Raw genomic sequence first — 13565 nt, forward strand, 5'->3', positions numbered from 1 at the left:
GCCTGCAAGAGAGAGATAATAGCCTCCAGACAAAGGACCCAGAGCAAGCTCCCTCTGAGAGGCAGCCCACGCCATTCTTTTTCTCTTCTTTCCCCACGGAGTCTCTTAAACTGTAAGGCCATGGGCAGCTTGCAACTTGTCTCAGGCTAATCTCCTGAACTCATCCCCAAGGCTCCCCTTTTCTCTGATTTTCCAGTGAGCTAAGGCAGTCCAGCCTAGGCCCTCCTGTTGCTTCTTCTTTGCTAAACTTTTCCTTGTTTCACTATCCCCAGCTTTAGTAAACATGCCCTCATAGTCTAGTCACCTGGACTCATGTTGTGAATCTTTTGTACACAATGTCAAGAACCACGCTTCCAGCTGGCCCTAGGCGTACCTGCTCAGGGCCAGCGCCCCTGTTCCGTAACAGAAGGAATATGTATTTAAGATAAGAATTTCAAATAGTACAAACCTTGGCTTTTGTTTTTAAACACTATATATGCTCATGATAAGAACTTCAAATAGTGCAAAGTGTACAGTGAAAGTCTGTCTCTCTCCCCACTTTGCAGTTCCGATAGTTAACACTGTAATTTCCAATGGTCCTCTAGGAAATTCCCTCTGTAATCACAGCTCAGACTTTTAACTATTTTATACAAATGAGATCTATTCTGCATTTACTTTTAAAAATTAATATATTTTGTAGATATGTTGCCATGTATAGATTTTACCTTCCTTCTCACAGGCATATTGAATACAGTGAGGTTCTACTGAACTTTATGTTGTTTCCTATATTTTTGCTATTATAAAGACCATGTAAAAATAAATATCCTTGTACGTATAGTTTTGTGTATATATGTGAGAAATCTGTAGGATAATGTTTCAGGAGTGGCGATATAAAATGTCTATGCATATTGGCAAATTGCTCTCGAAAAAGATTATACCAATAATACATGAAAATGCTTATTTCCTCATATACATGTCAACATTTGAATGTTATCAAACTTTAATATTTTGGCTAACTTTATAAGTGAAAAAATGGTATCTTAATAATCTTAATAATATTTTGATTTTACAATTCCTTTATTATGAGTAAGGTTGTAGTTTGCCAGACTGCCTGGGTGAGAATTCCTGTTTGGTACTCTCAAGCTCTATGATGTTGTGTAAGTTGCTGAATCTCCTGGACTGGAATTTCTTCTATAAAATGGGATTTGTAAGTGCCTTATTAGTTGGATTTCAGGGTTTAAGGGCATCATACATATACAGTGCTGGCACAGTACCTAGTTCAAAATAAAGGCTAAGTAAATGTTAGCTATTAATATTATCTAATATATTTACTGATCATTTGAATCTCTTTATGACCTGCCTGTTCATATCTATTTTCCATTTTTGTTGGATATCTCTTTTTCTTACTGATTTGTTAGAGCTCTTTGTATAGTAATAACATAATTTCATTTTACATATATGATGTCTGTCTGGAAAAACTCCAGCCATTTAATATAATAAGAACTGTCTGTGTGACATCAATGTAACCTTGCAGCCAAGGAGAGTGGACTGTGTGAACAGTCCATGTGTGAACATGTGTGAAAGCACATGTGTGAACAATGACGACTTCACTGTACTAGTCAGTGGGGATGGTAGAGACCATTGAGTGAGCATGTGTATTGTGTGGCTGTTACATTCAAAATAACTGAGTGAGCGGAGCAATGAATCTGCATCAGATTTTGTGTCAAGCTTGAACATTCCTCTGTGGAATCTATTTGGATGATTCAGAAGGCCACAGTTATGGGCAACTGGTGATTGGCAGCTTCATCACAACAACATGCTGCTCATGCATCACATGTCATGCAGAGTTTTTTGGCAAAACATCAAGTCACTCAGATGACTCAGCCCCTCTACAGCCCAGAATTGGTGCCCCGTGACTTCTGGTTTTCCCCAAAACTAAAATCAGCTTTGAAAGGGAAGAAATTTCAGACCATCAATGAGATTCAGGAAAATACAATGGGGTAGCTGATGGCTGGATATTTTCTGGACAGACCTCTTCAATTACAAGTATTTTCTGTTTGCTTACATTTTGGAGGGGAGTAAAAATTTTTTTTTTTATTGGAAAACAAATACAAAACTTGGAATGGATTTGAGACAAATTGTGCCATAAGCAGATTTTCTTTAAGTGGCTATAACAAAGTTTAAAAAGCAACTAACAATAGAAGAAAATGTTTCTGATACAGGACCAGCAGTACAAAAAAGTAGTGTACAAGTACCTGAATAATACACCTGTTTTGCAATAGTGCAACTTTAAGTACATGTTGTTGACTGTCCTTAGTCCATGCAGAGTTACAACTCCACACTTCGACAATAACATGCTGACAGTTCCTAAAGAAAACTACTTTAAAAAAGGCATAACCCAGATGTTCCCTCATTTGACTAACTCCCCCTAAGTTTAGATGTGCAGATGGGCTTAGATATATCCAGAGTAAGCCACATGCAACACATTACTTGATCAATTTTCTAAAATAAGGTTTCAGGACAATGACAATAGGGAAGAAAACACGGAGGAATGAAGTACTAATTACTACACACACATATTAAAAATTTTTATTTATTTATTTATCTTTAGAGGGGTAGGGAAGGGAAGAAGAGAGGGAGAGAAATGTCAATGTATGGTTGCCTCTTATGCGTCCCCTGCTGGGAACTGGCCTGCAACCCAGGCATGTGCCCTGACTGGGAATTGAACTGAGATACTCTGGTTCACAGGCCTGTGCTCAAGCCACTGAACTATACCAGCCAGGGCACATGCATATTTTTTTGACAGTAGGGGAAACCTTTTACAGATAAGTTACAAACAAAGAAAAGGCAAATAAATAACTTTGTGCAAGAAATTTAACACATTCTGTACAATGTCCTCACTTTGCAGTCATCATTTGTACAAACTCTTTATCATTTACTTGACCATCACTATCAATATCTGCTTCCCTGATAATTTATTTCATCAACCTCTTCATGTGTTAAGTTCTCTCCAAGGTTTGTTATCATATGGTGAAGCTCTGCTGCACTGATGTAGCCATTGTCATCCTTATCAAACACACGGAATGCTTCTCCAATTTCTTCTTCACTGTCTGTGTCTCTCATTTTTCTTGCCATCATTGCCCGAAATTCTGGGAAGTCAATTGTGCCATTACCATCAGCATCTACTTTATTAATCATGTCCTGTAACTCTGCTTCTGTGGGACTCTGGCCAAGAGACCTCATGACAGTTCCCAATTCCTTTGTTGTAATAGTCCCATCACCATCCTTGTCAAATAGTGAAAAAGCTTCTTTGAATTCTGCAATCTGCTCTTCAGTAAGCTGGTCAGCTATGCTGCTAGTGCTGCTGGTCTCTGAGACTCGACCACACAAGCATTTAGCTTGCTTGCTCCACTCGGACTAATATGTTTACATTTTAATAGAGTTTATTTTTTAGAGGTTTTAAGTGCACAGCAAAATTGAGAGAAAGATACAGAGATTTTTCCATTTGCCCCTGCCTGCCAAGCCCCTGCAACCAGACCTTTCCCATTATAAACATCCCCCACCAGAGTATTACATTTGTTACAACTGATAATCCTACATTGAAATATCATTATTACCCAAAGACCACAGTTCACATTAAGGTTCAATCTTGGTGCTGTCTCATGGGTTTAGACAAGTGTGTAAGGACAAATATACACCATTGTGGTGTTGTACAGAGTGGTTTTACTACCCTAAAAATTGTCTGTGCTCTTCTTACTCCTCTGTCCCCACTGAACCCTGGCAATGGCTGACCTTTTAATTGTTTCTATAATTTTGGCTTTTCCAGAATGTCTCATAGTTGCAATCATACAGTATGTAGCCTTTTCAGGTTGGTTTCTTTCACTTTGTCATATGCATTTAAGTTTCCTCCATGTCTTTTCATGGCTTGATAGCTCATTTCTTTTTAGCACTGAATAATATTTGATTATCTGGATATACAGTTTATTTATCCATTTATGTCCTGAAGGACATCTTTGTTGCTTCTAAGCTTTGGCAATTATGAATGAAGCTGCTGTAAATATCCATGTGCATGTTTTTGTGTGGACATGTTTTCAACTCCTTTGGCCAAATACCAAGGAGAGCGATTGCTGGATGATATGGTAAGGGTATATTTAGTTTTGTAAGAAACTGCCAAACTGTATTCCAAAGTATCTGTGCCATATTGCATTTCCTTTATTCTTAAAGCTTAATAATACCCCATTTTATGTATATGTACAACGTTTTGTTCATCCATTTATCCTCTGATGAACACTTGGGTTGCTCCCACCTTTTGGATTTGTGAATAGTGCTGCTATGCACATGGATGTAGGTCATGGTCCTCTTTGGTCCTCAATTAGTGAGGGCTTCTGCTGGATGGCATTGAAGTATATTCTATCACATTTCTGTTAATTTATTTACCTTCTTATGGAAGGAGGAAATTCCATTGGTCCTTCCTCCACTGGGATCTGGGTTCTCTTACTCATAATTCCCAGGGAGAAAAATAGAATATTATTTCTGGGTCAAAGCTTATGATAAAACTTGACAAACACTCCCAAAGTCCAGGTCTAGGTAGACGACCAAGGTGTGAACTTCTAACTTGGTGTTTGAGAGACCCATTTTGAAAAATATGTATTTTATTGATTATACTATTACAGTTGTTCCAATTTTCCCCTTCATTCCCCTCTACCCTGCACACCCACTCCCACCCACATTCCCCCTCTTTAGTTCATGTCATGTGCCATACTAATAAGTTCTTTAGCTTCTACATTTCCCATACTATTCTTACTATCCTCCCCCTGTCTATTTTCTACCTATCATCTATGCTACTTATTCTCTGTACCTCCCCCCCACTCCTTCCACTCCCCTCTTGCTAACCCTCCAGGTGATCTCCATTTTTGTGGTTCTGTTTCTGTTCTAGTTGTTTGCTTAATCTGTTTTTGTTTTAGGTGTGGTTGTTAATAATTGTGAGTTTGCCGTCATTTCATTGTACATGTTTTTGTCTTCTTTTTCTTAGATAAATCTCTTTAACATTTCATAAAATAAGGGCTTGGTGATGATGAACCCTTTAACTTGACCTTATCTGAGAAGCACTTTATCTGTCCTTTCCATTCTAAATGAAAGCTTTGCTGGATGGAGCAATCTTGGATGTAAGTTCTTGCCTTTCATGACTTTGAATACTTCTTTCCAGCCCCTTCTTGCCTGTAAGGTCTCTTTTGAGAAATCAGCTGGCAGTCTGTTGGGAAGTCCCTTGTAGGTAACTGTCTCCTTATCTCTTGCTGCTTCTAGGATTCTCTTCTTAATTTTAATCTTGAGTAATGTAATTCTGATCTGCCTTGGTGTTTTCCTCCTTGGGTCTAACTTCTTTGGAGTTTCCTGGACTTCCTGGAAGTCTATTTCCTTTGCAAGATTTGGAAAGTTCTCCTTTATTATTTGTTTAAATAAGTTTTCCATTTGTTGCTCTTCCTCTTCCCCTCCTTGTACCCCTATGATTTGGATGTTGGAATGTTTAAAGATGTCCTGGAGGTTCCTAAGCCTCTCCTCTTTTTTTTTTGAATCTTGTTTCTTTCTTTTTAAAATTTATTTATGTAATTGCTGTTCAAGTATAGAATTCTTGTTTCTTCATTCTTTTCTGATTGGGTGTTTCTTTCTTCCTTCTGCTTCACACTGTTGATTTGAATCCCAGTTTCCTTACCATCACTATTGGTTCCCTGTATATTTTCCTTTATTTCACTTAGCATAGCCTTCCTTCTTTTCATTGAATTTGTGACCAAATTCAATAAATTCTGTGAGCATCCTGATTAGCAGTGTTTTGAACTGTGCATCTGATAGGTTGGCTATCTCCTTGTTGTTTGGTTATATTTGTTCTGGAGCTTTGATCTGTTTTTTCCTTTGGGCCATTTTTTTGGTCTTGATGTGCCTGTTGTATAGTGAGGGGCAGAGCCTTAGGTATTCACCTGGGTGGGGTAACCCTCATCACTGCATTGTGATGCTGTATGTGGGGTGGGGGTCTGAGAGGGAACAATGGTGCTTGCTCCACTCTCTGCCAGCTTTCAGTCACTTCCCCTGCTTCCCACAAGCAAATTGGGCCCTTCTGGTGGGCCTGTGTATGTTCTAGGACCCTGTGGGTCTCTCCAGCATACTTCCCTGTGAGGCTGGGAGTTTCCCCTGCACCTTCAACCCCACAGGTGTTTTCAGTCAGTGGTTTGAGGCTTTATTTTCCTGTTCTGGGACCCTGGGTTGAGTGGTCTGTCCCACTACCCAGTTTTGCCTGGTTTATCTGTGCACGAATGTGAAACTGCCCAGTCTTCCAGCTGCCTTGTGTACCATGCTCTGTTGCACAATCCATTGCCTCACTGGGTCTGTCAGGCGCCGCTTTGCCACACATCCTTTCTGCCTGGATGTCGGTCTCCACCTCTCCTACTGGTTTGGATGAATGTGTCTTTAACTCCTTAGTTGTCGGACTTCCATACAGTTTGATTTTCTGTCAGTTCTGGTTGTTTTTTATTTTTAAATTGTTGTCATCCTTTTTTTGGTTGTGCAAGGAGGCACAGTATGTCTACCTATGCTTCCATCTTGGCCGGACCCCATTTTGGATAGTTCAGAATCATCCAAAAGGAATTGTTAGACTGGAAGGAAAATCTTTTGGGGAGGTATTACATTTAAAAAAATTTTTAATTGCAGTTTATATTCAATGTTATTCTGTATTAGTTTTAGGTGTACAACATAGTGGTTAGATAATCACATACTTTACAAAGTGTTTCTCTGATATTTATAGGACCCACCCAGGACCATACATAATTGTTAAAATATTATTGACTACATTCCCTATGCTGTAATTTACATCCCTGTGACTACTTTATAACTACCAACTTGTACTTCTTAATGAAAGGGAGATATGTTTTATCTCAGACTGTGCATGAATCTAGCCATCTATCTATCCATCATCCACATTCTCCACTAAGCACCATTTGTTTTTACCTATTTGTCCACTGACCTAATATCTCCCTCTATCTTTACCTATTTGTCCACCCACCTAATATCTCCATCATCTATCCAAATGTTCATCAACCCATCCATTTGTGAATCCACCATCCATTTACTTGTCCATCCATCCATCCATCCATCCATCCATCCATCCATCCATCCATCTATCTCTCCACTACCCATTTGCCTCTTCCTCTAATTTTTTTTCTGTTCCGATATAGGCACTATCCAGTGCTAAGAGACATAAACAGATGTTCCTTTTATGGAGGAACTCATAGTATATGCAGGGAGAAAAATATGCAAATAAATAACCAAACTAGCATAAATGGAAAGGGCATGTGTGAGTTAATGCTACAATTGCCAGAGAGGAAGGTCTCCAACTGCCTGGGGTTGATGAATAAGCCTGAATGAGGTACTGAAGTGTACTAGGCAGAGAAGGGATGAAGTGCACCCTATGAAGAATATACCAAATTTGCAAAGGTATAAAGTTACCTGTGTGGTTCAAGTAGGACAATGTGTGGGGTCCTGTGGCCTGGCCTTGAATGAGAAGAGCCCTGTTAAGGCCAGGCACCTCATTCACTGAGCAGGCATTGTGAGGTGTTTTCTCAGGACAGAGCTGTGGGGCAAGCCCGTGCTCTTTTCTCAGAGTCCATTGCTCCCATAGGTTCTGGGCAAAGGTGTTGCTGGAGGTATGTGTGGGTTCCAGGGCCCTGATGCTTGGGACCCTCCTCATGCAGGGTTCTTTCCCCTCCAAATGGCTCTGTTGGGTGGCCTCTTCCAGTCATACCACACAAACTGAGGGAATAGCTGACCGGGCCTTCCTATTTAGCTCCATCCTCTTGCAGCTTTGGGTGGTTAAGATTACTTTGGCAGCAATAAACAGGGGATTCATGGGTAGCTGGGACATGTGGGGCAACATCCAGTATGGGGGCACCTAGCATCCAGCTCCTCCAGTGCACTGCCAACAACTCCTGGTTTCTCCACCAGGGGCACCCCTGTGTCTGAATGACATGAGGGAGAAGAGAGTTGAATATCTCAGTGCATCCCTCTGGTGTCTCTTCTGGAACTTTTTGTTACCCCTCCTCTTCTTCCTGGTCACACCAAGCAGGCAGTGTTAAGGTCTAGGTACCAGAGGACTGGGCTCTGGTTGGGCATTGGCCCAATGGGCCACAGGTACAGGGAAATGCCCCTGCCTTTCTTCAAATTCCCTTGCAGCAGCACTTCTGTTCACACAGGGATCTCAAATCTTTCTGGACCTGTGTCTGATTGCTGCACTTCCCACCTCTTCATATTAATGTTTTGCATTCATTTTTTTCCCCCAGCACAGTTGCAATGTGCCAGGCACTGTACTAGTTACATTTGCCTTTCATCAACAAACAGTGTAGTAGACATTATCTTCATTTTTAGATTTAAAAATTCAAGTTTAGAGAGGTAAAATAAATTGCTCAATTTTGCAGACAAGATAAGCTGCAGAATGCAGAATTTACAGATTAATAAGCACCTTGATTCTTAGGTCCTTGTTGAAATAATTCCTGTATATATTTTGAACAGAAGAGGGACTTGGTTTGCCTTGAACTTCTGAGAGGAGTGTCATAAATATTATAAGTGAATATCTACCCTTGATGTGGCCAAAAGTGCCTTTTTCATTTGGAAATGAGGGAATTCTTCCTAACCCCCAGCTCTCTTGTTGCGAGCATATATTATACCTAAGAGAAGAGCTGGCAGATGTTGGTAGAAATTAGTTAAAATAAGACTGTTGACAAGAATGGCAACAAGACCCACATCTACATGAATAACTTGGGGTAGTGTTTATTGGGTAGCAGAAGTCACCTGACTTTTCTCCACCCTTTATATTTGCTAATTGTTTACTCCTCCATCAACCCTAAGAAGTAGGAGCTATTTATATACTCATTTAACAGAGGTGGAAACTGAGGCCCAACTCCACTTTATTAAATTTAGTTGCATTAACCCAAGGGGTAGGAATGTAGACCATCTGATATCTTCCAATTCAACTCCATCTATAAAGATGGTGGAATTGGGGCCCAAAGAGGGCAGTGACCTACTCAGGGACAAACACAATCTTGTGATGTTCCAGCACCCAAGCCAGCACCCCTGGGCTAATTGAGCTCATGCTCACTGGGCTCATGCCCATTGTTTGAAAGGTCTAAGAAATGACATGGCTTTTCCCTAGACCTCCCAGGTTTCTGCCTGGCTAACCATTTATGACCCTTATGGAGACTCACTTTTCCATGGGTTTCTGCCTCTCCAGCACAGGAGGTACTTGAGAGTAGGGAGGCCCCAGGTAGGTGAGCAAGCAGGTTGCATTGCTTGAGGGAAAGCAGATCCATGTTAAAAGGCAATGAGATCATGCATTATTATATGCATCAATGATAATGATGATGATTTGCTACTAATCAGTGTGGCCTAGACCTGGTTTTCCTGCTCAGGATAGGTTCTAGAATTGGCAGGAGTTGGGAAGGACCTGTGCACTATCATCTCATCTTTCTTGGCTCCAGGTGTGTGGGGTACTATGGCTGTCCTCATATGATGATGGGGAGGCTGTAGCTCAAAAGTTCAGGGTATCTAACCTGAAGTCATACTGCAGGTGAGGCTGTAGGTGAGCTGAGGGCCCAGGTATGGGTGACTGAGGGTCATGTTCCTTTGCACTGTGGTGAGAAGACCTTCACCCTAGACCTTCTCAGGTTGTGTAAGCTCAGTGCAAGGTGTCAGTTGGTGAACACTCAAGGGAGGGGCTTGGGATTTGGGGTTTGGCCAGTGAGAGGGAGCCAGACCTGGGAAAGATGGAGGTCCAGCAGATTGGGTCTGCTTGCCCAGTGTCGTAAAGGAGCTGAGCTCTCTGTGGAGAGCAGGGATGAAAATTGAGTAGCATTTTCCTCTGAGGCATGGTCTGTACTGGAGCCATAGAAATCCTGACCCCTTGCCAGGGCCCTATAGCAGTCACTGCCTGGGAGTGACAGTATATCTCAGGTAGTCAGTGTCTGTGCTGGGCTGACCAGCCTGTCCTACCTGCCGTGGATCTTGGGAACCAATGCTGGGGAAGGAAAGCATTTTCTTTTAGCTCATTATCAAGATCGGAGCCTTCTCTGACATCTCCACACTGACCTCTCTTATTGACCCAACTGAAGTCTTCTATCTTGTCCATGCCCAACTTGTGCCCTTGGGGCTGAGCAGCCTGCAGTGATCCCTGATTCCTGCACCGCTGGTATGTCCATGCTGGCCTCAGTGGGGCTCTCCCACATTCCATTTTAGTGGGCGTCACAAAGACTGACAGTTTTTCTTTGCCTTCGTTGTCTGAGCACTTACGTAGCATCTACTGTGTGCAAGGCAAGGGGCTCTGGAGAAGCAGAGGTTGGGCACTCTGTGAGGTGCCTTCCATCTCTAGGACCCTCTGCAGATTCTCAGCCCAGCCCTTGGCAGAAGAGGCAGTGCAGCAGGAGGGGTAAAGTGGCTGGGCAGGCATGCAGAGATAGAGAGCCATGCTGGGAACCAGGATTCTCTGAGGCCACCACTCCACTTCCCAGCCTCAGAGAGCCCTGACCTATAAATCAGACCCTGAGTGCCATCTGTGACATGGAATGTGAGAGGCTGCTGATGCCCAAAGGTGCCCTTTTTGCTCTGGCCACTGCCTTTTTAAAATACACTTTATATTTATATTAAATTTACAGAAGAGTGGTAAAGATAATCCAGAGAGTTCTTGTACCCCCTCACCCAGTACAGAACCATCGTCTCTTTATCAAAGACTTAGAGGTTGACACTGGTACATGCTAACTAACTACCGACTTTACTTGAGTTTTCCAGATTTTTCCAGGACATCCTTCCTGTCCCAGGATCTCATCCAGGAAGTCACATTATATTCAGTAGCCACTGCCCTTTAACAGACCAATAAATTCCCTGACCTCTCTGCCCATACCTGTCTTTTTTTCTCCCCTCTCTTCACCTGCCCTCCCTTTATGTCTCATGCCATCAACTGCTACTGAACTCCTTAGGTATCCTGTGCCACTGCTGAGCATTCTGAGTCAAAATGTGGGGTTTTGGGTACATTTATACACAGTGCCACCCACAGATGCTGGCCACTAGGGCACCTGTTATGGGCCCCATACTGATTTTCTGGATCTCTCCTCCTCATGGGGTAAAGAACCCAGAAACCTTGCCTCCTCTCTAGACTCATGGTCCAGGTACATCCCAGGATTGCTTGCCCAAATGACCCTAAGCCTAGGGACCTCTGTTATAATCACACTCAAATATAAGGGACATGTTCATCTTTCCTTATAACATTTCTCCTGGCTAGGGTTCAGTGGGTTTGGGGCACATCTCTAGGGGCTCTTTCAGCCTGATCTTCCTGTGGAAAAGGGGTCCACAAGGAATGTTGGTGTGAGTTCCTGAGCTTGAGAGTCCTGTCCCATGTCTGGCCCATGTGGGTGTGAGGACCACTGAAGGCTATGTGCATGTGAGTGGACTGTAGCCCTGGACCAGGCCCTAGGATTATGGGGGAGATGGGGAGTGACTCTCACTTGTTCATGCCTGCCCCTCAACGCTGGGAGACTGCTCATTGTGGCCGCAGGGTCCTGGGCATCCTGACGGGGCTAGTCACAGCCTCTCTGGGTTTCTCTCCCTCTATTAGGGCTTCCCAATGTTCAAGACTCTAACAGTTATCTTAGAAGCATGTTAGAATGCAGATTCCTGGCCTGCAGGAGGCCTACTAAATTTAGCTTTCCAAGGATTCACTAGGCAATCAAACGTGTTCTGGGCTTGATGTGTTCTGGGCTTCCCAGGTTCTGGGAACCTGGGTACGTTTTCTTCCATCACCCTTGAACAATCCTGAGGAGTAAAAGCCTTCCTTGGTTTTAGTTGAGTTAACTGAGGCTCAGGGAAGTTCTGGAGCTTGGCCAGTATGCATGATTGGCATGATTGGCATGATTTTAGCCACTGAGTGCCCAGTGGGGAAGAGAGAGAGCCTCTTTTGCCAGCCACAGGAGAAAGACTGTTGTCATTTGGGTCACAATCCAGCCTCTGTGGGGTCATCCTGCTGGCTCTTTTCAGTCCGCAAATGATTGTCTTTTTTGGCTTCAGCCATAAACATCTGACATAGAAGAGAAAGAAGGAATTCCTTTGGTTGAAACATGGCTGTGTGTCCACTCACATGTGTTTGTACATGTTCACATACATGTGTGTATGCACACACATGTCTGCATGTATGTTTGTGTGTAGCTTCCTCAGATGCCTTTGCTCAGAGCAGCCATTTGGAAGCTTTGTTGGCTGCTGATGAGACCTGGCCAAGACAGCCCTGACCCTTTGAGCAGGACCTGAGCTGGGCCTCCTGCCTCTCACTTAGGCCAGGCCCTTTCATGCTCTCAGGTCATCAGACTGCTTCAGGCTCTAATGCAGGGTCCAGGTGCATTTCAGTGGCCCTGCTTCCTCTGCAGTCCCAGTCTGGAAAGCTCTTCCCTCCCCATAAACTATAGGCAAGTTTCAGTCACTGTCTCAGAGCTCCAGACCCCAAAGAGGGTAGGTAGAATGGTAGATAAGGGGCCATTTTTTTTCAGGGCTTTTTGGGGAGGTCCCAGGAGTATTCCTGTTGTGACCCTTCCCCTGAACCAGTTCTGAGCCCAGTGAGCCCTGGGACTGGATGTCCAGGCTGTCCCAGCACTGAGTTCTCCTTCCTACTTCACAGGAATGTTCCCTCTGCTCCTGCTATTCCCAGGCCAAGGCTGGCTCTGTTACACCAGGGAGTGTAGAGAAACATCAGAGGCAAGGCTGCCAACCTATCCTGCAGGCTCTGAGTCCTCTTCTTGCACCCACATCCTGGGCTCCAGGCTGAGCTCTGGAAAGGTCTGCTAGGAGAGCTGCTAGGAAAGGTCTGGTACTAGGAGAGGACACATACCAGAGCAGGCACATACCTGCCCCAAGGGACTGTGGGGTCGGAGGGTCTCTGAGAGCCTGAAAGACTGCACATCATGCAGCTAGTTCTCTCATGGGGGCCCATCCAGCACGAGCTTTTTTCATTGTTCTCTACCATGGCTGCCTGACTCAGGTGGAAACTCAGTGTGGCTGCTTTGCAGCAAACCTGAAGAGGATGCAGGACCTTGCACTTCAGACCCATGGGCCAGGTGTGCTGCAGCCTGGGGCAACCCATCTGTGTCTGAAGACTCGAGGCTGTTCCTCATCCCTGTCTATCTACCACCCTGATCCATGGGGCGGGGTTCAAAGTGGTAGACAAATGGGGGGACTCATGGGTGGTTACAGTTTCCTGAGGGGAAGAGTGCAGCCTGCAGGAAGGAGTGGAGGGTCAGGGGAGATTTTCTGGAGGCTTGCCATCCACAACATTGGCTCACTGGGGCCTGTGGCTTATCACTTTACTTGTGTTAAAAACAATGTTTTTCCCTCCTGAGTGTCTCATTATTCTGATCACAAAGATGATGTCTCTTAAAGTGGAACATTTTTGTTTGTTTGTTTTAAAGAACAAAGAAGGAAATAAGTGATGCCCGTTATCCCATTATCTAAACATAACTACTGTCAATGTTTTAGGCAGTTTCTTATAAAAATTTATATATCACATATATATT

General features: G+C 43.4%; 1 protein-coding gene across 1 annotated transcript in view; it reads right to left on the bottom strand.

The window, feature by feature from the left end:
• Positions 1–2876: 2876 nt before the first annotated feature.
• LOC119053220 (myosin light chain 6B-like) overlaps positions 2877–13565 on the bottom strand; it is a 33643-nt gene continuing 22954 nt past the window's right edge. Inside the window, 4 exon segments of the mRNA XM_053663860.1 lie at positions 2877–2954; positions 2956–3329; positions 3332–3396; positions 7916–7982. Coding sequence (XP_053519835.1) covers positions 2877–2954; positions 2956–3329; positions 3332–3396; positions 7916–7982 — 584 coding nt within the window.

Source organism: Artibeus jamaicensis, unplaced genomic scaffold, assembly GCF_021234435.1.
Source record: "Artibeus jamaicensis isolate MK-2021 breed Jamaican fruit bat unplaced genomic scaffold, CSHL_Jam_final contig_332, whole genome shotgun sequence".
NCBI lineage: Eukaryota > Metazoa > Chordata > Mammalia > Chiroptera > Phyllostomidae > Artibeus > Artibeus jamaicensis.